The following is a 26,708-nucleotide window of genomic DNA, read 5'->3' as shown; positions in this document are numbered from 1 at the left end:
AGTCCAGGCTGTTGCCTTGCCCGCAGGGCCCCCTGTGCTGCCCCAGAGCAGGGCTGCTGGCGCCAGGCAGGGCGGTGGGGAGAGCCCAGCGAGGAGGCTCCTGTGGCAGGGGAGAGCCGCCGTCCTTGGCAGCAGCCTGGGGGGAGGGCAGGAGATGGGGCTACCTGGCACTGGGCAGCGTAACCAACCGCCCCCTCTCGCTTCCAGACGGGCCCAGGATGGACGACTCCGGCTGCCCTTGGGAGTGGATCTGGAAGGAGGGGACGGAGCAGAGCTTCTCCTGCCTGGCCCGGGGGAACCCAGCGCCAGCCGTGGAGTGCACGAAGGACGGGGTGTCCGTCAGCATCGGGGTGCAGCGGCAGGTCAGCAGAGAGGACGCCGGGACCTACCACTGCAAAGCATCCAACGCGCACGGCTGGGCCAGCCGGGATGTGACCGTCCAGGTGGAGTGTAAGTGGCCTTTGGTGGAGCCTCCAGCAGGCGACCCGGAGGGGGGGATTCCAGAGCTCAAAAGGGGATTTAGGAGCAAAAGTGAATGGGTCTCAGGTAAAACCCCATTGACTTTCCGTGGGGTTTAGGAGCCCAAACACCCCCCCCCAAGCCGTGGGGCTCAGTACGGGGATCCGGGCTGCCATTCTCTGCTCTGGCGTCCTGCAGCAGGTCAGACTGGCAGACCCCAGTGATCCCGTCTGGCCGGTCCATCGGTGGGGCTTGTGCTCTGCGGGCTTCGCCAGGGCACAACCCCCGCCCCCAGGCTCAGGGGGTGCGTCCTGGCATCACTCCCACCCCAGAGCGAGCGGGGATGGGTCCAGCGTCCTGCAGCCTGGCGGTTCTCAGGTTCATCTCGTCCCAACTCCTCCTCCTCCTAATTATGTGTAATATGACAGAACAGCAACCGAGATCAGGGCCCCGTCGGGCCGGGCGCTGCCCAGACCCCAGCCGAGATCAGGGCCCCGTCGGGCCGGGCGCTGCCCAGACCCCGGCCGAGATCAGGGCCCCGTCGGGCCGGGCGCTGCCCAGACCCCGGCCGAGCTCGGGGCCCCGTCGGGCCGGGCGCTGCCCAGACCCCGGCCGAGCTCAGGTCCCTGTCGGGCCGGGCGCTGCCCAGACCCCGCTGAGATCAGGGCCCTGTCGGGCCGGGCGCTGCCCAGACCCCGGCCGAGATCAGGGCCCCGTCGGGCCAGGCGCTGCCCAGACCCTGGCTGAGATCAGGGCCCCGTCGGGCCAGGCGCTGCCCAGACCCCGGCTGAGATCAGGGCCCCGTCGGGCCAGGCGCTGCACAGACACAGCATGACAGTCCCTGCCCAGAGATCTCACCATCTAAAAGGCAGAGAGTGGCAGGGGAAACTGAGGCACTGAGCAGGTGAGGTACTTGCCCAAAGCCAGTGGCTGAGGGGGGTAGAACCCAGGTGTCCTGAGTCCCAGCCCACTGCCCACCCCACGAGGCTGAACCAGCTCTTAGACCTTGTCTGTGAAGACAGAGGCAAAAAAAGCATTGACTACACTAGCTTTCTCCACATCCTCTGTCACTAGGTTCCCTCCCTCGTTCAGCAAGGGGCCCACACTTTCCTTGACTTTCTTCTTGTTGCTAACATACCTGAAGAAACCCTTCTTGTTACTCCTAACATCTCTGGCTAGCTGCAACTCCACGTGTGATTTGGCCTTCCTGATTTCACTCCTGCAGCCTGAGCAATATTTTTATACTCCTCCCTGGTCATTTGTCCAGTCTTCCACTTCTTGTAAGCTTCTTTTTTGGGTTTAAGATCAGCAAGGATTTCACTGTTAAGACAAGCTGGTCACCTGCCATATTTACTATTCTTTCTACACATCGGGATGGTTTGTTCCTGCAACCTCAATAAGGTTTCTTTAAAATACAGCCAGCTCTCCTGGACTCCTTTCCCCCTCATGCTATTCTCCCAGGGGATCCTGCCCATCAGCTGCCTGAGGGAGTCAGTCTGCTTTTCTGAAGTCCAGGGTCTGTATTCTGCTGCTCTCCTTCCTTCCTTGTGTCAGGATCCTGAACTCGACCATCTCATGGTCACTGCCTCCCAGGTTCCCATCCACTTTTGCTTCCCCTACTAATTCTTCCCGGTTCGTGAGCAGTGGGTCAAGAAGAGCTCTGCCCCTAGTTGGTTCCTCCAGCACTTGCACCAGGAAATTGTCCCCTACACTTTCCAAAACCTTCCTGGATTGTCTGTGCACCGCTGTACTGCTCTGCCAGCGGATATCGGGGTGATTGAAGTCCCTCATGAGAACCAGGGCCTGTGATCTAGTAAATTCTGGTAGTTGCCGGAAGAAAGCCTCGTCCACCTCATCCCCCTGGTCTATAGCAGACTCCCACCAAGACATGACCTTGTTGTTCACACTTAATCCAGAGACTCTCAGGTTTATCTGCACTTTCCTACCGGAGCTCTGAGCAGTCATACTGCTCTCTTAGGCCTGGTCTACACTGCGGGGGGGGTTCGAACTAAGGTACGCAAGTTCAGCTACACGAATAACGTAGCTGAGCTCGAAGTACCTTAGTTCGAAGTACTTACCCGTCCTCACGGCGCGGGATCGAAGTCCGCGGCTCCCCCGTCGACTCCGCCACCGCCGTTCGCAGTGGTGGAGTTCCGGAGTCGATGGGAGCGCGTTCGGAGTTCGATATATCGCGTCTAGATGAGACGCGATATATCGAACTCCGAGAAGTCGATTGCTACCCGCTGATCCGGCGGTCAGTATGGACGTACCCTCACATACAATGCAACTCCCCCACCTTTTCTGCCCTGCCTGTCCGTCCTGAACAGTTTATATCCATCCATGACAGTGCTCCAGTCATGTGAGTTACCCACCAAGTCTCTGTTATTCCAGTCACATCATAGTTCCTTGACTGTGCCAGGACTTCCAGTTCTCCCTGCTTGTTCCCCAGGCTTCTTGCATTTGTGTCTAGGCACTGAAGATAACTCACTGATTGTCCCGCTTTCTCCGTCTGAGACAGGAGTCCGCCCCTCTTGCACTCTCCTGCTCGTGCTGCCTCCCGGTATCCCATTTCCCCACTTACCTCAGGGCTTTGGTCTCCTTCCCCTGGTGAACCTAGTTTAAAGCCCTCCTCACTAGGCCAGCCAGCCTGCTTGCGAAGATGCTCTTCCCTCTCTTCGTGAGGTGGAGCCCGTCTCTGCCTAGCAATCCTCCTTCTTGGAACATCATCCCATGGTCGAAGAATCCAAACCCTTCTCTCCGACACCACCTGCGTAGCCATTCGTTGACTTCCACAATTCGACACTCCCTACCCAGGCCTTTTCCTTCCACAGAGCGGATGGACGAGGACACGACTTGTGCCTCAAACTCCTTCATCCTCCTTCCCAGAGCCACGTAGTCTGCAGTGACCCGCTCAAGGTCATTCCTGGCCGTATCACTGGTGCCCATGTGGAGAAGCAGGAAGGGTCCGATCAGTTCTTAGCATTAGGGTGTCAGGGCCCCGTCGCGCCAGGCGCTGCCCAGACCCCAAGCCAGATCAGGGCCCCATTGGCTCAGACCCAGGGTCACTCCGGGCGGCCATGGCAGAGGCAGAGCCTGACCCCAGAGCTCCCCAGTCCAGGCTGTTGCCTTGCCCGCAGGGCCCCCTGTGCTGCCCCAGAGCAGGGCTGCTGGCACCAGGCAGGGCGGTGGGGAGAGCCCAGCGAGGAGGCTCCTGTGGCAGGGGAGAGCCGCCGTCCTTGGCAGCAGCCCGGGAGGACGTCAGGAGATGGGGCTACCTGGCACTGGGCAGCGTAACCAACCGCCCCCTCTCGCTTCCAGACGGGCCCAGGATGGACGACTCCGGCTGCCCCAGGGAGTGGATCTGGAAGGAGGGGACGGAGCAGAGCTTCTGCTGCCTGGCCTGGGGGAACCCAGCGCCAGCCGTGGAGTGCACGAGGGACGGGGTGTCCGTCAGCATCGGGGTGCAGCGGCAGGTCAGCAGAGAGGACGCCGGGACCTACCACTGCAACGCATCCAACGCGCACGGCTGGGCCAGCCGGGATGTGACCGTCCAGGTGGAGTGTAAGTGGCCTTTGGTGGAGCCTCCAGCAGGCGACCTGGAGGGGGGGATTCCAGAGCACCAAGGGGATTTAGGAGCAAAAGTGAATGGGTCTCAGGTAAAACCTGTGATGGAGTAGGAAGCACAGACTGTCTGTGCGGGGGAGGGGAGAGCCAGAGGTTTAGGTGAAGATGCAGGAATTCAAAGGGTGAGCTGAGCTTGGCCTGGGGGAGGGGAGGTGACACCTCTGGCCAGGGGAGACAAAGGAAGGAGGCGGAGGAGAGAGGAGGGGCCGGAGAGGACTGGGAGACGAAAGTGGGCTGAAGAAGAGAGGGGAGCAGGTAGACCGAGCTCTGATCCCCGGGGGGGAGGCTGTGAGGCCCCCAAGATGGACCTAACTGGGGGGATCTGGTTATCTGGGCCTGCAAGACCTGTGTTGGACTGTGTTCCTGTCGTCTAAATAAACCTTCTGCTTTACTGGCTGGCTGAGAGTCCTGGTGAATCTTAGGGAGCACGGGGGTGAAGGGCCTGGGTCCCCCACACTCCGTGACAACTGGTGGCAGCGGTGGGATCGGCGGCACCCCGTGGACGGCGCTTCCTGCAGTAAGTGACTGGGGAGCAGTAAAACGAAGGGGCGATTCACCCCTGGGAGAGTGTGGCCAGAGAGAAGGACTTTGCAGTAACAGGGTCCCCCGGGGGATCACAGCGAGCGGTCCCCGGGGCGGAGGAGTCTGCAGCTCGACCCTGGCAGAGAGGGGGTGACCTCAAGGACTGGCACACTAGGGGTCCCCCTGGAACCCGTGGGGAGCGGCGAACACCCCAGCCTGCGAGCGGCCAGCAGGAAGATGTATTCCCAGAAGCGCAAGTGTGAGCTGGTGGAGCTGTGCAAGCAGAGGGGGCTGCGCCATGGGAAGCTCACCAAGGCCCAGCTGATTGCCCGGCTGGAGGAGCGAGATCGCAGGGATGAACCGGTCCCTGTCTCTGAGGGAAGCAGCCGGGCAGATGCAGCGCAGGCCCCAGTGTCTGTACCCGCTGGGAGTGGCCAGTCGGCGGATGAGGGCTTCTCGAGACCCCCCAACCCTAGGCCTAGGGGGAGGGGGAGGAGGAGCCCAGCTACGGAGGGCACCGTGACCCCCCCGGCCAGCAGGGGATCGTCCCGGCCGGCCTCCGTGGAGCGCAGGCGGCTGGACTTGGAGAGAGAGATACAACTGAAAGAGATGGAGGAGCGTAAGGAACAGAGGGCATATGAGGAAAGACAAAGGCAACGTGAATTCGAGGAAAGGGAAAAGGAGAAGCAACGTGAATACGAGGACAGGGAGAAGCAGCGCAACCATGAGCTGGCCATGGCCCAGCTGAAAAGCAGGGAGGCCCCGGCTGCGGTGAGTGAGGGGGGGCCCAAGCCTACAAAGAGCTTTGATAAGAACTTCCTGGCCCCGCATAAGGAGGGGGAGGATGTTGTGTATTTGGTTGTCATGGTTTTTGTTGCTATGGCAACTGAGTTAGATTATTATGGGTTAGCTCAACCGGTTTCAACCGGCTGAGTGAGCTCTCTGTATATCTGTAAATAAAATGGAGGTTTTGGTTAGCTGCCTGCTCTCTGGCCTCAAGTGATTGCTTCCTACACCGGCTGCCCCAAGGATTTAACACTGGCGACGAGGGTGGGATCCTGGTGCTGCTCCAGTAACAGAAGGAAGTAGAAGTCAAGGTAAAGAACAAACAAACAAAAAAAAGCTGCTTGTTTGCACTGACTGTGAAAGTGAAACTAAAAATCATGGCTACTCTGACTAGGCCCCTGGAGCCTTTTGATGAGAATACAGAGCAGTGGCATGTGTATACTGAGCGTTTTGAGCTTTTTGGTATTGCAAATGACATTACAGAAGCGAAGAAGGTGCCAATATTCTTAACTGTTGTAGGGGCTAAAACCTACTCCCTGCTACGCAGCTTACTGCACCCTGTTAAGCCTGAGACTAAATCTTACAGTGACATTGTGGAAATCCTGGGGTCTCATTTCTCCCCAAAACCACTGGTAATTGCTGAAAGATATAGGTTCCACAAAAGAGACCAAAAGGAAGATGAAACAGTTGTACAATTTGTAGCCATTTAAAAAAAGCTAGCAGAACACTGTGAATTTAAAGAGATGTTAAATGATGCCCTGCGTGACAGGTTAGTGTGTGGCCTCTGCAGTGAAGCTATACGGCAGCGCCTACTGACAGAGGCTCAGCTTACCTTACAGAAGGCTGTTGATATTGCTGTCTCCATGGAACTGGCTACAAGGGAGGCACAATACATCGGTGCATCCCCTAGGGTGCAAAAAGTGTCACAAGAACTGACCCACAAAACGCTGCAGAGTCAAGAATGTTACCGCTGTGGTAAGCTGGGTCACCAGGCATCAGAATGGTGGTGTAAGGACCTGGTGTGTCGACACTGTGGCAAAAAGGGACACATTGAGTATGCCTGTAAACAAAAGAAAAAGAGGCCTGTGGTCTGGCCGACAAAAAGAGGAACCTTGCATACCCTAGAGCAGACCCAGGATGATCAAGGTGACACCTCCTCACAAGAGGAAGTGCCACTGCATGTTTTGTCTTTGGCAGCGGGCTCACATGAATACTGGGTAACCCCTTTATTGGAGGGCAAACCTATACGCATGGAACTAGACACCGGTGCAGCTGTCTTGCTGGTTCCTGAGACTGTGTATAAGGAAAAGCTACAGCATCTTCCGCTTAAGGCAACAAAAACTGTTCTGAAGACGTATACAGGTGAAGCTGTGCCCATGTTGGGCACTATTGATGTTAAGGTGGAGCTCAATGGACAGGCAGCTAAATTGCCACTGTTTGTGGTGAGAGGTGACTACCCAGCCTTAATGGGTAGGTCTTGGCTTGGGAAGTTTCAACTGAACTGGGCAGAAGTGCACCGGATGACTAAAGAAGAAAGCAGTCTAACCCCTATTCTAAGGAAACATGCTGCTGATGATTTGGGAAGTATGAAGGGAATCACTGTGACATTGAACATTAAACCTGACAGTCCACCAAAATATCTGAAAGCCCGAACTGTGCCATATGCCATCAGGCCAAAAGTTGAAGCAGACCTGGAGCGCCTGGTCACCAATGGAGTCCTAATACCAGTTACCCATAGCTCATGGGCCACTCCTATCGTTCCAATCGTGAAGAAAGATGGCTCTCTCCGGATTTGCGGTGATTTTAAAGTCACTGTCAACCCAGTGTTGTGTGCAGAGCAATACCCGCTTCCCCGCATCGATGACCTCTTCGCAGGCCTGGCTGGGGGACAAAAGTTCAGTAAGATTGATCTGAGTCAAGCATATTTACAGATGCACGTCGATGAAAAGTCCCAAGAGCTGTTGACTATTGTGACTCATAAGGGGCTTTATCGATACTGTCGCCTACCCTTCGGAATAACATCTGCTCCCGCCCTGTTCCAGAGGGCTATGGACCAGATCTTGTGTGGCTTGTCAGGAGTTCAGTGCTATCTGGATGAGATCCTGGTCACTGGAAGAAATGAAGAGGATCACTTAAAGAATTTAGAGGCTACCCTACAAAGACTGGAAGAGTATGGCCTACGAGTTCGCAAAGACAAGTGTGAATTCTTCAAGCCCTCTGTTGAATATTTGGGACACATCATTGATTCTGCAGGTCTTCATAAGGCCCCTGCAAAAGTTAAAGCTATTGTGGAGGCTCCCCCACCTCGAAATGTAAGCCAGCTGCGCTCGTTTCTAGGACTCCTGAACTATTATGAAAAGTTCATCTCACAGTTAGCCACACTGCTAAAATCACTTCATGAGCTCCTTGGGCAGAACAAGGCCTGGAAGTGGACTGAAGCCTGTGATGTTGCGTTTAACAAAGATAAGGATGCATTGCTAAATTCTGAAGTTCTAACGCACTTTGATCCATCCTTACCACTGCAACTGGCCTGCGATGCCTCCCCTTATGGAGTGGGAGCAGTCGTGTCACATATTATGCCTTCAGGAGAAGAGAGACCTATTGCTTTTGCTTCACGCACTCTAAGCAAAGCAGAAACTAACTACGCCCAAATCGAACGTGAGGCATTAGGAATTGTTTTTGGAATTCGGAAGTTTCATCAGTACCTGTTTGGGCGAAAATTTACTCTTCTCACAGACCATCGACCTCTGACATCAATTTTTGGACCCTACACAGGCATTCCCCCATTAGCTGCTGGTCGTATGCAACATTGGGCATTGTTACTTTCAGCACACACATATGAAATCAAATATCGGAAATCCACTCTGCACGGCAATGCAGATGGCCTCTCAAGGTTGCCTTTGCCGGTCAAACACCAAGATAGTGCCCAAAAGGAAATCTTCTACTTTGAACAGGTAGAGAATACACCCATCACTGCTACTCAGATAAAGAAGGCAACTCGCGTTGACCCAGTATTGTCCCACGTTATGGACCTGGTGATGCATGGAAAATCTCGACAAACCTCTCCGGTCTCATCCGACCTTGTTCCCTACATGTCCAAGCGGACGGAGTTATCGGTCCAATCTGGTTGTTTGTTGTGGGGGAGACGTGTCATTATTCCACCACCACTGAGATCACAGATGTTAGAACAGTTACATTCCGGTCACTGTGGAATAGTGCGCATGAAGGAAATTGCACGAAGCTATTTTTGGTGGCCTGGACTGGACAGCGCTATTGAAGAGAAGGCAAAAGCTTGTATGTCATGTCAGGGTGTGAGGAATGCACCCCAGTGGGCACCCCTACACCCATGGGACTGGCCTGAAAACCCGTGGCAACGTATTCACGTTGACTTTGCTGGCCCCCTTGAAGGAAGCATGTTCTTGGTGGCAATAGATGCCCATTCTAAATGGCCAGAAGTCTCTATAATGCAGTCCACTTCTGCAGAGAGTACTATCCAAAACTACGAGGACTCTTTAGTCGTTTTGGTCTGCCAGAACAACTTGTGAGCGACAACGGACCACAGTTCGTTTCTCAGGAGTTTCAAAATTTTATGAAGGCAAATGGGATACACCACATCACGTCAGCACCATATCATCCGTCCACCAACGGATTAGCTGAAAGATTTGTGCAGACAATGAAAAACGCTTTGAAATCAGCAAGGGACAACACTCCATTCAAAAGCGTCTGGATACCTTTTACTTTCCTACAGAAACACACCTCATGCTACGACCCACGCATCTCCGGCCTTTCTAATGATGGGACGACAGCTGCGCACTTGCTTTGATCTGCTGAAACCTTCTGAACCCCGACAAATTGTGCAACATCAGCAGCAATATCAAGTCATCAGATGGGCACCCAGAGCAAAAGACCGAACCTTTAGCCCGGGACAGCCAGTTTTGGCTCGGAATTATACTTCCAGAGCTAAATGGGTTCCGGCCACAGTCATCACTCAAACAGGACCTGTTTCCTACACAGTCCGGACGGCAGAGAATCTTACCTGGCGGCGACATGTAGATCAGCTGTTGCCAGGTCATGCCAGTCTTCAGGACCCATCTGCAGTTGAGGGGTCTGACTTCACCTCTTCTGGTGAGGGACCGAATCACGAGTCACCTGTTTCTGACTGTTCTCCTCCACATTGCCGGGCGGCTGAGATACCCCTTTGCCCAGCACGAGCTGATACCACCTCCTCACCTGTTCGTGCTGCAGACCCTGAGCCCCTAGTGCTTTCGGGTGCAATAACACCAGAAGTTCGCCGTAATCCACCTAGAGACAGAAGGCCTCCTCATCGGCTGGATCTTTAGCTAGGGCGAACCCACGGTTATGGGGCAAAATAATCCCCAGGGTTTAGCCGGGAATGGAGGCAGTCTACCCTCCTTCTCTAGTCTAGTGTGTGTTTTATTTAGGGGATGTTCTTATTAGGGCGGGAGGAATATGTTGTGTATTTGGTTGTCATGGTTTTTGTTGCTATGGCAACTGAGTTAGATTATTATGGGTTAGCTCAACCGGTTTCAACCGGCTGAGTGAGCTCTCTGTATATCTGTAAATAAAATGGAGGTTTTGGTTAGCTGCCTGCTCTCTGGCCTCAAGTGATTGCTTCCTACACCGGTTGCCCCAAAGATTTAACAGAGGACATAGACACCTTCCTGACGGCCTTTGAGAATGCCTGCGAGCTGCACCAGGTTGACCCCGCAGACAGGATCCGGTGCCTCACCCCCTTACTGGACTCCATCGCCGTGGAGGTGTACAGCCGAATGAAGGGGGAGGAGGCGCGGGACTACAACCTGTTCAAAGAGGCCCTGCTCCGCGAGTTTGGGCTGACCCCGGAGATGTACCGGAAGAGGTTCCGGAGTCAACGTAAGACCCGGGAGGGCACATACCTGCAACTGGTCAACCGGGCGCAGGGGTATGCCCGCAAGTGGACGGCTGGGGCCCAAACTAGAGAGGACCTGCTTGACCTAGTCGTACTGGAGCACCTGTATGAGCAGTGCCCGTCGGACCTGAAGCTGTGGTTAATGGACCAGAAGCCGGAGAATCCGCAGCATGCAGGCCGGCTGGCCGACGAGTTTGTGGACAGTCGGGCAGGGGATGGCAGGGAGGCATCTCGAAGGAGCAGGTCTGCCTTGACGCAGAGAGAGAGTCACCACGGGGCCTTCCAGAAGGAGCCGAGGGAGGGCCCCCACCAAAGGGAAGCATCTGGCGTCAGGTCCAGCCGTCCCCCTCGAGGGGAACCACGAGACATGGGCTGCTATCAATGTGGCCAACCGGGCCACGTACGGGCCCAGTGCCCCAAGCTCCGGGACAAACTGAGCAGACCAACCCCACACCGGGTCAACTTGGTAGAGACCCAGCCGGATGAGGGGCAGCGTTTGCACGAAAGGGGGGCGGGCCGCGTACCCCCTGCGAAGGAGGGAGGGGGGCCCCGGGTTGACCCCTCCGAGGGGCTGGATGCTCCCAGCCCTGAGTTTGGGGTTTACAGGGTAGGCACGGGGCTACCCCTCCGGGGCGAGTGCCTTGTTCCCCTGGAGGTAGACGGGAAGGAGGTCACTGGGTACTGGGATACGGGCGCAGAGGTGACGCTGGCCCGGCTGCAGGTGGTGGGCTCAGATCGGATGGTGCCCAACACCTACCTGAACCTGAGGGGTGTGATCGGGACCCCATTCAGGGTGCCTGTGGCGAGGGTACACCTAAAGTGGGGGGACAAGGAGGGCCTCCAGGACGTGGGAGTGCACCCACATTTGCCCACGGAGGTGTTAATGGGGGGGGATCTCGAGGACTGGCCAAGTAACACCCAGGGTACCCTGTCCGTGAACCGTAGTCAGGGTCGACGCAGGGCTCTGCACCCTGACCCCGGGGAAAGTACTTTGGCCGAGACACCGGACCCTGACCCGGTGGGGAGGGAACGCCCAGGGACAGGGCTCAGAGAGGCTGTGGCCCCAGACCCAGCCGGTGAGAGAGGACAGATCCCCGCCCCTGCCCCAGCGGCTGAGTACCAGGCCGCGGTGCGGGAAGACCCCTCCTTGCGGAGGATAAGGGACCTGGCCAGCCTCGGGGGGGGACAGACCATGGGACGAGGTGGCCGGAAAAGGTTCCTGTGGGAGAAGGGGCTCCTGTACCGAGAATGGGCTCCCCCAGGGAAGATGGAGTCAGGGGGGATCAGGAGGCAGCTGGTGGTACCCCAGGAGTATCGCCGCCAGCTGCTGTGCCAGGCCCATGACATTCCCCCCTCAGGGCACCAGGGAGCCTGGCGTACCCAGCAGCGGCTGCTGCAGAACTATTACTGGCCTGGGGTCTTTGCCCATGTCCGGCAGCACTGCCGCTCCTGTGACCCCTGCCAAAGGGAGAGGAAGGCCCGGGACAGGGGGGAGATGGCTGTAAGGCCCTCACCCCGCCCCGAGGAGCCTGTCCAGAGGGGGGCCAGGGTCAGAAGGGGGGGCTCTGAACCGAGAGAGCCCGAATCACAGCCCCCCAGACTGGAACGTGGGGAGAAGGCCCCAGCCCAGGGTGCACCCCAGGGGTACTGGGGTGGGGAAAGGGCGCGGGCGGCATAAGGTTGTAGGTGGGTCCGAACTTCCCCGGGTCACTGGCTGGAGTGACCCCGCTCAGTTCAGTCTCGGAGGGGGGAGAGGTGTGATAGAGTAGGAAGCACAGACTGCCTGTGTGGGGGAGGGGAGAGCCAGAGGTTTAGGTGAAGATGCAGGAATTCAACGGTGAGCTGAGCTGGGCCTGGGGGAGGGGAGGTGACACCTCTGGCCAGGGGAGACAAAGGAAGGAGGCGGAGGAGAGAGGAGGGGCCGGAGAGGACTGGGAGACGAAAGTGGGCTGGAGAAGAGAGGGGAGCAGGTAGACCGAGCTCTGATCCCCGGGGGGGGGGGCTGTGAGGCCCCCCAAGATGGACCGAACCGGGGGGGATCTGGTTATCTGGGCCTGCAAGACCTGTGTTGGACTGTGTTCCTGTCGTCTAAATAAACCTTCTGCTTTACTGGCTGGCTGAGAGTCCTGGTGAATCGTAGGGAGCACGGGGTGAAGGCCCTGGGTCCCCCACACTCCGTGACAAAACCCCATTGACTTTCCATGGGGTTTAGGAGCCCAAACACCACCCCCAAGCCGTGGGGCTCAGTACGGGGATCCGGGCTGCCATTCTCTGCTCTGGCGTCCTGCAGGAGGTCAGACTGGCAGACCCCAGTGATCCCGTCTGGCCGGTCCATCGGTGGGGCTTGTGCTCTGCGGGCTTCGCCAGGGCACAACCCCCGCCCCCAGGCTCAGGGGGTGCGTCCTGGCATCACTCCCACCCCGGAGCGAGCGGGGATGGGTCCAGCGTCCTGCAGCCTGGCGGTTCTCAGGTTCATCTCTGTCCCAACTCCTCCTCCTACTAATTATGTGTAATATGACAGAACAGCAACCGAGCTCGGGGCCCCGTCGGGCCGGGCGCTGCCCAGACCCCGGCCGAGATCTGGGGCCCTGTCGGGCCGGGCGCTGCCCAGACCCCGGCCGAGATCAGGGCCCCGTCGGGCTGGGCGCTGCCCAGACCCCGGCTGAGATCAGGGCCCCGTCGGGCCGGGCGCTGCACAGACACAGCATGACAGTCCCTGCCCAGAGATCTCACCATCTAAAAGGCAGAGAGTGGCAGGGGAAACTGAGGCACTGAGCGGGTGAGGTACTTGCCCAAAGCCAGTGGCTGAGGCGGGTAGAACCCAGGTGTCCTGAGTCCCAGCCCACTGCCCACCCCACGAGGCTGAACCAGCTCTTAGTCCTGCTCAGCCTCGCTCCTTCTTTCACAGACTTCGACATCCTGCCGTTGGTCCTGGGGCTGGTCGCTGCGGCTGCTGCTGGGGCCGGACTAGCCGCGTGGGGCTACATGTACTATCGCTCCAAGAGAATCCGCAAGTACCGGCTCAGACAGCAGCAGGCCAAGCAGGCCAAGCCGGCCGAGCAGATGAGCCTGAATGGGGCCGCCCAGAACACACCTGCTGTGGAGCACAGCGTCTAGGCCTGGAGTGCGGGACCCGGAGCCCTGGGGCTCCTCGCTGCTGCTCTACCCTTCGCCCACGGGGCGGCCCCGTTAAGCCTTGGGATGCTGGGCAGTGCCAGGAGCCTGGCGGTTCATGGCCTCTGCGCTGGCAGCCCGGGGCCCTCCCTTGCACACCCCAGCTGCTCTCCGGAGAGGGAGGGAGGCGCCCGGAGCGGGGCAGACACCCCAGGACGTCCAGGGCTGGAATCTCCCATGTCCTTGGCCGGAGGGACGTCTGGCTACAGCTGAGCTCTGCCCCGCTGGGGAAGCAGGTGGCTGGGAGCCCCCAGGCGCAGCAGGAAACACTAAGTCGGAACAGTTGTGCCGGGAGGGGAACGGCGATAACGGCTGCCTCTAACCACTTCTCCTAGCGATGGGGAAGGTGCCTCCGAGCCGCACACGAGCCCTGCCCCAGCTGGGGCCGTGGCCGCCCGGGGCGCGTGCGAAGGGACCCACGGGATCACTGTGAAAACGGTTCGACACTAACCAGACGGGCTTTGGGATCGCCGGGTCTGTGCAACTGAGACGGGCCGGGGAGACCGTTACTCGGATCAGCTGAATCGCAAGACCCTACGTCCCTCCTCTCCCCCTGTATCCCCGGCCTCGGCGCAGACTCAGGGACACCAGGTCTCCCTCTCCTGTGGGGCTGAGCTGGGCGCGGCGTGGCAGGGAGCAGGGTCTGTGCTCCTCGGGCCGGGGCGGGAGGGGGCAGGAGGTCAATGACGTTAATAACTGGAAGGGAGAGACTCTGGCGGGGGGCGAAGGGAACTGTTCCCATGTTACAGGCAAACGTTGGTAAATTCCCCTGCGGGACTTTTCCGCCCCCGCGGCTCGTTTGCTATTGTCGGGCTGGGGAGCAGCTGGCCCCGGAGCCGTCAGAGTTAAAGGGCCGGTGGCGTTTGCAGAGCGTCTCGGGGCCGGGATTGCCAGCAGAGCCCGGCGCATTGGGGGGGCACGAAGACGCTCTCTGGCCAAACCAGCTGTTCTCGGGGCGCCTCGCTGGGTCCTGGCTCTGGGGAACCCCCCTCCCCCACGGATGGGGGCTGAGCCCCTGGGACAGTCCAGCCTTTCAGCACGTCACCCCTGTGCTGAGCCCAGCAGGTCAGGCCCGGGGCAGAGAACAGGAGCGACCAGCCCTGGAGGCTCTGCCATGCAGGGAACTGATCAGGGGCCCTGTGCTGGGGTGATCCAGGCCCCACGCTGCAGAGGAGGGTGGAAAAGCCCCCAGGGCTCCCGCCACACTGAGCTGGGGGAAATTCCCTCCCTACCCCCACGCTGACAGCCCTGAGCGTGAGTCAGCCTCACCCGCCGGCAGCTGGAGGAAGGAGCAGCTCAGAGCCTGGCCCAGCCCCGCCGGCGTCCCGCCAGCTAATGCCCATTTGGCACTGGGGTAAGTAACGGCACACGCTGCAAGGCAGAGACCCGGCCCAGCGACGCCCTGGAGTCCCGCCACACTGAGCTGGGGGAAATTCCCTCCCTAGCCCCACGCTGACAGCCCATCTGGGGGCCCCAGGAAGGACCAGCTTAGAGCCTGGCCCCGCCCCGCCGGCGTCCCGCCAGCTAAAGCCCATTTGGCACTGGGGTAAGTAACGGCACACGCTGCAAGGCAGAGACCCGGCCCAGTGACGCCCTGGAGCCCCGGGCACCTGGCAGCTGCCGCACGACGGATCACAAGCCGCGCAGAGGCCTGGAGCGAAGGGAGCGTTGCCGATTGGGGAGATTGTCTACCTGGGTTGAGCCAGGAGCTAGAATCACGGAGAACCCAGCGCAGGCCGGCTAATGAGAGGGAGGCTGGAACGTGCCGGCTGGTGCAAATAAAGGATGGAAATATTGTCAGTGTGACCCACCAGCTCCCGTGTGCTTACTGGGGCGGGTGGCCAGAGCTGCTCAGAACAGTGCTCCTGGCACCCACGCAAGAGTGACCCGTAGCAGGTCACATTACACAGAGCCCACAGCCGAGATCAGACCCCAGCTGAGATCAGGGCCCCGTCGTGCTGGGCGCCGCCCAGACCCCAGCCGAGATCAGGGCCCCGTCGGGCCGGGCGCCGCCCAGACCCCAGCTGAGATCAGGGCCCCGTCGGGCCGGGCGCTGCCCCAACCTCGCTGATATTGAGGATCTGTTGCGCCCAGTTCCTCCCTGACCCCAACCAGGACCAGGGTCATGTGCTGGGCGCTGCAGAAACACACCGTGCGGGACAGTTCCTGCTTCACAGGACTCACAATCTAACTAAAGAGGGGGCGGCAGGGGAAACTGAGGCACAGAGAGGTGCGGGTACTTCCTCAAGGTCACCAGCAGAGCCCAGAATAGACAGTCCCCCCCCCCCCTCCGCCCCCCGGCTCACTCGGCTTTTTGCCACCATACCGCACTGCCCGCACCAGCAGCACCCCCTAGTGGTGGCACGGGCAGCTGCACCCCCATGCCTAGAACGTTCTAGGAAAAACCAGCCCAGGCCCAGGCCCCCTCTAGCCAGGCCCTTTGTATAGGGGCCAGGTGCCCGGCCCCTCCCCCTGGGCCCAACCTTCAGTTCTCACCCACAACAGTGTTAGGGTCTCGTACGCCATCGGCTGGTCTGTCTGTGTGCAGTGATGACATGGACAGACAGATTAATGACAGTAGATCGCACACACACACACGCACTATTTTTGTTCTCCCGGTTATTTCGGTTCTTGCCTGGTGGGGCACCGGTTCAGTCTGAGGGTGCAGACTTGGCCCCCCCTGTGCCATTCTACCGTTATCTGTCTCTCTGGGTGAAAGGCCCCAGACACGGCTGCTAACTTTGCCTGAGCTCAACATACAGGATCTGGCCTGTCCGGCCCTGGCATTACAGCCGAACTCACCTTTATGTAAATCTATAAACCTGTTACACTAAACCAAATACCTGAACGCTAAGAAAAGCTAGATCTAGGCAAGCCAGCGGGTTAATCCTATGGGCTACGTGTCCCCCTTTGACGGGGTGGTTTGCAACAATGAACCCCGTCACATAGGTACAGATGCAGGGGGTTACATATCTGTGGGGACAGTTTTAATGCCAGTTTCCCTTGGTTGGGTGGAGGAAGGTGATTATAAAGCTGGTATTCTGGACCCTGGCTCGTTTCTGGAGTGGGCACCATCTATACATATTCATTAGCCTTAACATCTGGTGCCCAGGTAGGGCACTGCTTGGCCTGGTTAGATAGTTCAGGGGTTTGCATATTGACCTGCCAAGCGCAGGGTTGTGAGTTCAATCATTGAGGAGCCATTTAGGGATCTGGGGCAAAAATCTGGGGATTAGGCCTGCTTTGAGCTGGGGGTGGGACTGGATGACCTTCTGCTGCAGGCAACCTAAAACATGGAAATTAATTGCACTTCCTTGGCTAATAACCCATCCTTTTAATCCAATTTTTTCCCAGGAGTCATTGCAGGCTCATGCCCCTCATTCATTAACTGGGTAAGAGCGTGTTTGGCTTTGTCCATATCGTTAGTAGTTTGTATGAGGTGGTTCTTCTTAGGAGCTAGTAATGACGTTAACTGTAACCCTGGTGGGGGGTGGTGCAGACACGAAAGCTGGGTGTTCGTTGGATAGTTAAATGCTGCTAGGCTGGGTTGGACTGGCTAATGGTGAGGTTTTCAAGAGTGGGAATCGGGGGAACAGCTTGGGTGCCTGTTGTCTTCAGGGTGTGTAGAGCCTCCACTCAGTCCAGTAGAGTGCGATTGTGAAGCTTTGTAACTTTTCAGTCAGTGCTAGTGGGATCATTACGTTCTATAACCGTTTGCAGCCTTTGTAACGGTTAGTCGTTGTTAGCAGAGCCTTTTACAGCTTGTAACTTTTGCAAGCTTTGTAACCTTTTCGGCTACCACGTGTATAAGCTCAAAGCTTTGCAATATTCCACCCCGCGATCAGGGAGAGTGAACAAGGGCGTGTGTGGGGGACTGGGCGGAGAGGAAGTGCAGGGAGAAAGGAGCCTGGAGCCAGGTGGCTCTGATGCAATCCGCCCTGAGAAGGCGATCACGGGGTGCTGTAAAGAAAAGAACAACCTCCTAGGGTGACCAGTTGTCATGATTTTATAGGGACCGTCCCGATTTTTGGGTCTTTTTCTTATATAGGCTCCTATTACCCCCCACCCCCATCCCGATTTTTCACACTTGCTCTCTGGTCACCCTAGAACCTCCCCACCGCGGCCCATGGAAACTTCTTAAAAAGTTCTTTCATCCGGCCCTCGTGGCTGCCGGCCAAAGGTGGGGCCGGGAGGGGAGTGGGCAGGACCGAGTCACATGCTCCTCCCCCCAATGTCGCTCCATCCCGCTGCTCCTGGGACCCTCCCTGGGCATTCACCTCGGGCAGCTCGGCTCCCTGCTGGCAGAGCCGTGGAGGAGAGACCCATGCAGCCACGCTGCCGGCTGTCTGCTGCAGGCGTCCCCCTCCGCCGCTCCCATTGGCTGGGGGAGAGGGCAGGGCTACCATCACTAGTCGCCGGGCAGAGTCAGCCAGGGAGGCAGCGTCACTAGTCGCTGGCGTGAGGCCAAGGTTGCGAGGGAAAAGGGTGGTAAACAGGCCAGGAGGTGGCGTGACCACCATCTTCAGCGATGTTATTGGCCTGCTGGGAGGATTTGAGGCCTGGCACTGGCCCTGAGGTAAATTGAGACCCCTGGGTTAACCAAATCAAGAACATCTCCCTGTTTGTACAGGAAATCAGTTCCCAATAGGCAACTCCTTGACTCTGCTAATTTCATCAACGCAAAGGTCTGAACCTTTCCTAGGTGACCTCTCTGTACTTCAGCGGGTTTAGAAAGTGTGGTAACAACCTGATCGCTTGCAAAAACTGAAAGCGTTTTTGTACAACCTGATGACAGAGAAGAGGATCTCGGATCCTTGCCGTGGACAATGCTAATTGCTGCCCCACTATCTATAATAAAATTCTGGGGCGGCCCCCTACCACTGCAGAGACTGTGGGTCTCCTGCTTGCATCCCTGCCTAACGGGGCTATGACTACGCTCGGGGCCGGTTGGCGTCAGGCCGAGTATCTGTAGCGTATGCAAACAAATAATCGACGGGTTCTCCTTCTAGCTCTTCGGACGCAGCCAGCTCTGGCAGAGGAGAGGCTGTTACCGGAGAGAAGGAAATGGGTCAACGGAGGCCACCGGCCGGCTCGAGGGTGCTGGGTCTTGGCCTTCCAGCATCGGCTTGGAGTTCCAGCCTCAAGCATCTGCTACATCATTACAATGGAGTCCTCATCTCTGTGGGGAGGCCGTGACGTGGGTCTCTGCAGGCGTGAATTGTTCTGGGCGGCATCTGAAAAGAAAGGAACATGCTCCCGGGGGTCCAACCACATAACCCTGTGGTGGGGCACGCCCACTCGAAGGGCCAGGATTATTACGTGGGGGAGGGGCATTTTGCCAAGGGTGGTACCTAGGGAAGGTAACCCTGGGGGTCCCCCAGTCCTCACGGTGCGATCAGCTCGTGGTTCCTGAAGTATTGCAACACAGGCTCCTATTTTAGGGCCTCCCTGACAATACGCCTTGGCCAGTAAGGCTAATGCCTCCTTCAAAGACGTGCCATCAGTTATACGCATGGTAACCTTTGCTGCAAATGGGGAAGAGAGTTATTGACCAACACGCTAACGTACAGTGGCTCATCTGTTTCCTTTTTCATGTGACTGTGCCATGCTGCCCTTAACCACAGGTGAAATTGATGGCGGGACTCATTAGGTCTCTGCTTTAGATTAGACAAGATGGTCACTCCAGCTTGCCCCAGATGCTGATTATGTTCCAACAGGGCTACTGTGTCTTTAAAAGATCTCTCTCCTACCCTAAACGCAGGTGGCAAAGTTCTCCCTAATGCTCGATTCACTGTGAGTCGTAAGATTTTAACCCAATCTTTCTTGGTAAGCCAAACACTTCTGCTGTTTCTTGTAGACGTTGTGCATGCATTGCAACCGACGAATCCTCCATCATCCCTACTTGCTTAGCTACCAGATCTAGGGTCTTAATATCTGTAACAACTGCTACAGGGCAATCAGAATTAGAATCTGAGGATCTTCTCTCCGGATCGGGATCTTGGCTGGAATCTATAATTTCTATGTTTTGACTTCTCCTACCCAAATCCACATTTTCCTCATCAGAGTGATCAGAACTTTCCTCTGGAAATAATCCTGGATGAGCAGGGTAACTTTCCATAAAACCTTTAAGTCCTACACTCAAGGATCTCCACACTGATGCAGGACATCTCTCAGTCCGTTAAGATCTGGTGTAGCAGGGTGTTCTACCGGTACACCAGGCGACCAGCATATACCAAGGGGGTGTAGAGAGTCCATGAAATCCTAGGGATGTAGGCAACCTTGATGATCGCCCAAATGCCAATAAGTGTCCACCCAAAGGGGCTGGGTCTCCTGATCTATCTGGTGCCAATGTAACATTGGGTGGAGGAGCAGGAATGGCATCCCTGGTTGTTGTATCTCTCTCTGTTGTAACCTAGAGATCACTACAGCACAGGCACTAGCTACTCGTGACACTTGTGACACCGCCTCTCCTAGTCCCTGAACAATCGCAGTCTCTAAAGGCACTGCCTCTTCACTATTGGGGCGGACACTAAGAGGAGAGGAGATCTCCTCCCCCTTTGCTCTGCTCATCTCATCCTTTACATCGCTAGTGGCCTCCTCTACTTAACTTCACCTCTTGTGATGCCACCCTGGGACTTCCTTTTCCTATCTGCAGACTGCTAGTAGCTTCTGCACCACCAACTTCCTCTCCTGACTCCCGTTGGCTCCTGAGACTCGATCTCCAGCTCCGCTCCTAAAGGTACCGTATCAGCCTGAGCGAACTCTCTCGCCCTCCTTCTAGTAATTGGCCTGCAGGTTTCTCTCTCTCCGTCGGTTCCACCATGCCAGTAGGGATGGGATCCGATTCCTTGTCCTCCTCTAACGCTTCTCCCGTTGTTTCCAACTCTTTGATTCTTTCCAACAGCCGACCTCGGTCTGATTTATACCATCCAGTGATTTTAATCTGGCAGCCACTCGCTCTTGCCAACAACGTGCTTCTTCTCCTGCTGCCTGTACCTGGTACCTAGACCCTTCTAATGTTTTCTCTAACTCCTGCTTGTTTTGGAAAAGTGCTGACCGCTCCCTGACACTGCATGGAGCTGATTTGTTAAATCCTGAATAACTTTCCTCCCTCAGCCAAAGTTTGCTGGGCTTTTCTGAGTAACTAATTTTTTATTCAGTTACTTTCCCAGCGAACTACAAGCCACAAGCAGACATTCAAGAGCTATTTCCGTTACCAGTTTAGCCTTTTTTTTCTGCTCTGTTTCTACATCAAACACCTCACTCACAAACCCCCCCGGGTTACAATGCTCAGAGATCATCTCACTATTCCTCAGCTGTTTAAACCTTCTCCATGTTCCTGAATGTCTTTTCTGGCAAAGTTTTCTAAACTCAGACTGCGGGTAACTCCAACAAACTCTGCTCTTGCGCTTGCTCCACTCACCTTAACAATAACACAGAACTCAGTTCAATTCTAAAACGTCCCTGTTGACCTGCCTGTATAATGAACACGCTGCTGTTCTTTACTCTGAAAACTGCAGGCTCCCTTCACAGAAACCACAGGAAACACCCCCCCCCAAACCGGTTTTTACACTTAGTTCAATTAGTCCCAAGTAAACGATAGAGGGGAGGGGGCGCGTTCCCCTCTCTTCCCTCGATGGCTCGTAGCTGATCGAGAGGTCTCTTTTCCCGTCGGGGCCTGCCAAAAAGCTGGGGGAAACTGAGGCATGCAGCTCAGACGTGCAGCCTGGGAGAGTTGAGGGGACTGAAATAAGGTAGCTCGAACTGTACAAGTTCTGAGTTACTGCGGCCTCTTGGCGGCAATTAATACATAGATTGATCAACGCCCCCGCCACTGCTAGCGTGGGTCATCAGGCCCAATGCTACTGCTAATATCTTACGCGTAGCATTTGTTCTAACTCAGCCTTCAGCAAAGCCCCTTAAACGCGCGTATCACTTTAAATAACAACACGGTTACTCTTTATCTTGCAAGATTAAATTCAAAACCTCTGAGCTAAAACGTTAAGTCCAACCACGTAAACAGGAAGCAGTCACCGGAAATCAGGTTCCTGTGCTCTTAAGAGTGAGTGAGCAAGACACAGAATCTTGCTCTAACTCTTTACTTATGCCTCAGGTGAGAGTCTCAGGGGTCTGAAGAGGCCTGGAATCCCCTGTCAGACACACCTGGAGTTTCCTGCCTGGCTTGCTGGTCTGTTGCCTGATTTAGGAGGTTAATCATATGAATTTGGATCGTGTGGGTTTCAGGCTCACCAGTCTGTTTCAATAGAAGATAATACGGTTCTTGGCCCGAATCAGGCTCCACAGAATTTACAAAGGGCCCTCGGGGGGATGACAGGAAGCTCCCACTGAGACAAATAGAGCCGTAAAGACGTTCTATTAAGAGAACTGAAGTAGTAATGAAATGGTAAAATAACCAGAGTTACAAAGTTACGCTTGTGTTGCTGCTATTCAGAAGATACGATGGTGTTGCGGTGTTATGTGCTGCAAAGCTTTGGGTGACACTCACACCCTTCCTTGGTAACCCGGTGGTGAGAGACACAGGCCCAGCCCCACCCCGGGGGGTCTTGAGGGAGGGGGCAGAGCTTAGAAGAAGCTGGAGCTAAGAGTGAACTTCGAGTTTACTTAACTGACTTACAGTGCAAAGGAAAACCCACCACACAGAACTCAGAGCAAACGCTGCAGGAAAGCAGCTTCGCCCAGTCCCCTTGGAACTGAGAACCTGCTGGGGAAACCAGCCCAGGCCCCCTCTAGCCAGGCCCTTTGTATAGGGGCCAGGTGCCCGGCCCCTCCCCCTGGGCCCAACCTTCAGTTCTCACCCACAACAGTGTTAGGGTCTCGTACGCCATCGGCTGGTCTGTCTGTGCGCAGTGATGACATGGACAGACAGATTAATGACAGTAGATCGCACACACACGCACACACACACACACACGCACACACACACACACACACACACGCACACACACACACACACACACTATTTTTGTTCTCCCGGTTATTTCGGTTCTTGCCTGGTGGGGCACCGGTTCAGTCTGAGGGTGCAGACTTGGACCCCCCCCCCCAGGCCATGTTATCTGTCTCTCTGGGTGAAAGGCCCCAGACACGGCTGCTAACTTTGCCTGAGCTCAACATACAGGATCTGGCCTGTCGGGCCCTGGCATTACAGCCGAACTCACCTTTATGTAAATCTATAAACCTGTTACACTAAACCAAACACCTGAACGCTCAGAGAAGCTGGATCTCTGCAAGCCAGCGGGCTGATCCTATGGGCTACACAGGGTAACATTAGCACCAGGGCTTGCAGGAAGACGTGTGGCGAGCTGAGCATGGGCGCCTGGCACAACACAGCCAGGCCGTGGGGAGGGGTTTTACACACTGGGCTCAGACCCGGCCACTCCCCCTCCAGCCAGGCGCTGAGCAGTTACATGGGGAGAGGCACCTCCCAAGCCAGGCGTCAAAGGATCAGCCGGCAGCCAGCCAGGAGAAGGCAAGGCTGGCCCGTCAGAGCCCCCGGCTCTGGCTCACACAAGGAGCCTGCACCACCAAGTACAGATACCTGTCCCCAGCCTCTCTCAAATCACTGGGTTTTGGAACCCATATCCCCTGTCTAGCAAGTACTATTTAATGTAGGTTGAGTCATTTCTGTCATAAAGCAGTCTCATAGTTCCTCATTCACATAATTAAGGTAACAGCACTTTTTTTTTCCTTCCTGCCCCAATAACAGAGAAATTGGGGATTCCACAGTGTGAAAATAACCATCCCATGCTGCCGTGTGTTATGCTAAGTGGAATGGGTTTACCAATGCAAATGCACATTCCTGAAATTCCTTTGCCCACTCCTCATAATGTACCACCAGATGTCAGGGTAGAGCTCATCCTGACTCTGCTTACATCGGTAAACTGATGACTCAAGGGTTTTCTTTAGGCTACACAATAGGAGCTGATCATAGAATCATAGAATCACAGGGTTGGAAGGTATCTTGTCCAACCCCCTGCTCAAAGCAGGACCAATCCCTAGCCAGATTTTTGCCCCAGATCCCTATATGGGTGATGTTCCTTCCAATGCAATTAGGCGGCTTCACTATTTTGGATCCCAGTGAAGGATTTATGACTAGAATTGGTCTGATAACTGCTGGGCTGGGTGGGTGCAGGTGTGGGTTCATTAACATCTGGAGCAGAGATCCCCCATCATGCACTGCTTCCCTGCTCCTCTGGTCCCAGAGTTCAGTGCGGTTCTTGCCTGGCAATCTCTGGTCTCCGTTCTGTAGCTAATGGCGATGCCGCCCTGGCCCATCTTCGATGCACATGAGGCTACGGGAGTTGCCTTAATCCTGTCACCCTTGTCAGGGGGGTCTGGGTGTGTCTCCCATCGCCCTTCACTGCTCTCCGCAAGTCTTTTCTCTGATCCGTTCTGGTTCAAGCAGAGGCGGGGGCGGGGGGGTCCTTCATGAGTCAGACCGGCTGGATACTGCGCCCTGGTTCCCCAAGAACACAGAGCTGCCTGGTATCGCTGCAGACACAGACTGAGGTCAGCTCGGGGTGAGAGGACTCCCCCAGCACTCACGGGCACACCCCTTTGGGAGACAAACCCGAAATAATACTGGCTTGCCCTGTATAGAAAAATCTGCACAGTGCAAGCGTAACGCCCACAGACCCGGGTGTTGGGATCGAACCTGGGGCCGCTGGAGCTTAGGGCAGGAGCCGCTAGGGCAGGAGCTAGAAGCCAATCGGCTGTTAAACAAACTCACTAATCTCTCTCGCTAGGTGCCACCAGCTGGGCCAGACCCCCCCGCCCCCAGCCAGGTGGTGTGTGGGTCACACAAAATCCGTCCTCTTCCTCAATGTGACGCGAGACGATCCCGACTTCTCCCCCCCCAGTAGAAATTACATCAACTGGGTTTAATCAGAAACAAAACAAATGTATTAACCCCGAGAGCAGATTTTAAGTGGTTCAGACAGAACAAAGCAGATCACTAAGCAACTGAAACAGAACCTGCAGACTGAGCTTAGCACACCCCATAGGTAGGATACAAATTAGCAAATTCTCACCCGGAGTGACAAGCAGGCTGCCAGTGCGCCCCATCTCCAAGCAGTGGCTCTGGCTGGGGCTCAGCGCAGCCGGTTGGTGGAAGCCCCCAGGGCACTGCCCCGTGATGTCTGCTGCAGCCAGAGGTGCCAGTGCCGCGTGGGCCGACGGCCCCGTGCCGGCTTTCACCGAGCCACGGGAGCGCCCGTCACTGTCACGCTGCAGCCCCACGGGCTGGAGCCGCCCCTGGAATTACGCAGGTCCCGGCGGGCACGGCCCTGCTGCCACGGCTTCCCCGCTGGGGCGTCCGCGAGAGCTGCAGCAAAGCTGGCTCGGGTACGGCTCCGTGTCCTGCGGGCGCACCCCCGGGGCAGGGCAGCTAGAGGCGGCCGCGAGGGCCAGGGAGGTAGCTCCGTGCCCAGGGCTGTCAGCCAGTTGACGGCTCCCTGGGACGTCCCCTTATCTCATAGATTCATAGATTCATAGACTCTAGGGCTGGCAGGGACCTCGAGAGGTCATCGAGTCCAGTCCGCTGCCCTCATGGCAGCACCAAATACTGTCTAGACCATCCCGGATAGACATTGATCTAACCTGCTGTCACGGAGTGTGGGGGAGTCCGGCCCTGCACCCCTCTTCCTGAACTCACAGTGACTCTCAGCCAGCCAGTAAAACAGAAGGTTTATTGAACAACCGGAACACAGGATACAGCCCAGCTTGTGTTCAGAGCCAGGACCCCTCGATCTGGCCTTTCTGGGGGTTCAGGGTGCTTGGATCCCAGCCTAGGATCCCCTGAAACCCACCTCCCAGCTCCCAAAACCCAGGAATGCCTCCACTCCCCCGTTCCCTTTTGTCTACCTCCAGCCAGAGGTGAGACCTCCCCTCCCCCAGGCCAGGCTCATGTTACAGCTGCATACCTGTCTCTGCCTACCAAGCACACAGACAGCCCCTGCTCCTTCACACCTGCCCTTAAATATCTCCAGAGATGGAGATTCCACAACCTCCCTAGGCAATTTATTCCAGTGTTTAGCCACCCTGACAGTTAGGAACTTTTTCCTAATGTCCAACCTAAACCTCCCTTGCTGCAGTTTAAGCCCATTGCTTCTTGGTCTGTCCTTAGAGGGGATGAACACGTTTTCTCCCTCCTCCTGGTGACACCCTTTGAGATACCTGAAAACTGCTCTCATGGCCCCTCTCCGTCGTCTCTTTTCCAAGCTAAACAAACCCAATTCTTTCAGCCTCCTTCCTAGGTCATGTTCTCAAAGCCTTTAATCATTCTTGTTGCTCTTCTCTGGACCCTCTCCAGTTTCTCCACATCTTTCCTGAAATGTGGTGCCCAGAACTGGACACAACACTCCAGCTGAGGCCTGACCAGCGCAGAGTAGAGCGGGAGAATGACTTCTCGTGTCTTGCTCACAACACACCTGTTAATGCAGCCCAGAATCACCTTTGCTTTTTTTGCAACAGCATCACACTGTTGACTCATGTTTAGCTTGTGGTCCACTATAACCCCTAGATCCCTTTCTGCCGTGCTCCTTCCTAGGCAGTCTCTGCCCATTCTGTGTGTGTGGAACTGATTGTTCCTTCCTAAGTGGAGCATTTTGCATTTGCATTTTGCATCTCACCCAGCAGACAGCTCCGCACACGCTCCCCACAGGCTGCGCCCTCATTCTGCCATTCCAGCCAGCACCACCATTGTTGGGGGTAAGGTCCTGGGTTCTCTCCCCGGCTCTGGGAGGGGAGTGGAGGCTGGTGGGTTAGAGCAGGGCGGGCTGGCAGCCAGGAATCCTGGGTTCTCTCCCCGGCTCTGGGAGGGGAGTGGAGGCTGGTGGGTTAGAGCAGGGCGGGCTGGCAGCCAGGAATCCTGGGTTCTCTCCCCGGCTCTGGGAGGGGAGTGGGGGCTGGTGGGTTAGATGGGGGGGGGCTGGGAGCCAGGACTCCTGGGTTCTCTCCCTGGCTCTAGCAGGGGAGCGGGGGCTGGTGGTTAGAGCTGGCAGGCGGGGGCTGGGCTGATCTCTAACTAGCAGGGATCAGGAGGGAACTGTCCCCACTGGGTTCCCATCACGTCCTCCTGCCGTAGGTCTCGCAGCTGAGGCTGGAGCAGCTGAGGCTGGGCTCCGTTGCAGACCAGATACCGGGCTAGATGGGCCCTGGGCTGAGCCGCCCTGGCAGTGCCTGTGCACCATCCCCGCATTTCCAGTGACAGCGACTC

General features: G+C 56.5%; 2 protein-coding genes across 2 annotated transcripts in view; both read left to right on the top strand.

Annotated features, from left to right (window-relative positions):
• Positions 1–14,252, top strand: part of LOC120390975 (intercellular adhesion molecule 1-like) — a 57,730-nt gene extending 43,478 nt beyond the window's left edge. Inside the window, exon 9 of the mRNA XM_039514116.1 lies at positions 13,209–14,252. Coding sequence (XP_039370050.1) covers positions 13,209–13,417 — 209 coding nt within the window. The 3' untranslated portion in view covers positions 13,418–14,252. The remainder of the gene's footprint in view (positions 1–13,208) is intronic.
• Positions 14,253–20,070: 5,818 nt separating this feature from the next.
• ICAM5 (intercellular adhesion molecule 5) overlaps positions 20,071–26,708 on the top strand; it is a 59,586-nt gene continuing 52,948 nt past the window's right edge. Inside the window, exon 1 of the mRNA XM_039514117.1 lies at positions 20,071–20,213. The gene's annotated coding sequence lies outside the window, so the exon portion shown is untranslated. The remainder of the gene's footprint in view (positions 20,214–26,708) is intronic.

The sequence above is a fragment of the Mauremys reevesii genome, linkage group 25 (genome assembly GCF_016161935.1).
Source record: "Mauremys reevesii isolate NIE-2019 linkage group 25, ASM1616193v1, whole genome shotgun sequence".
Classification (NCBI taxonomy): domain Eukaryota; kingdom Metazoa; phylum Chordata; order Testudines; family Geoemydidae; genus Mauremys; species Mauremys reevesii.
The sequence above is the reverse complement of the archived record's forward strand: the minus strand, read 5'-3'. Positions and strand labels throughout refer to the sequence as shown.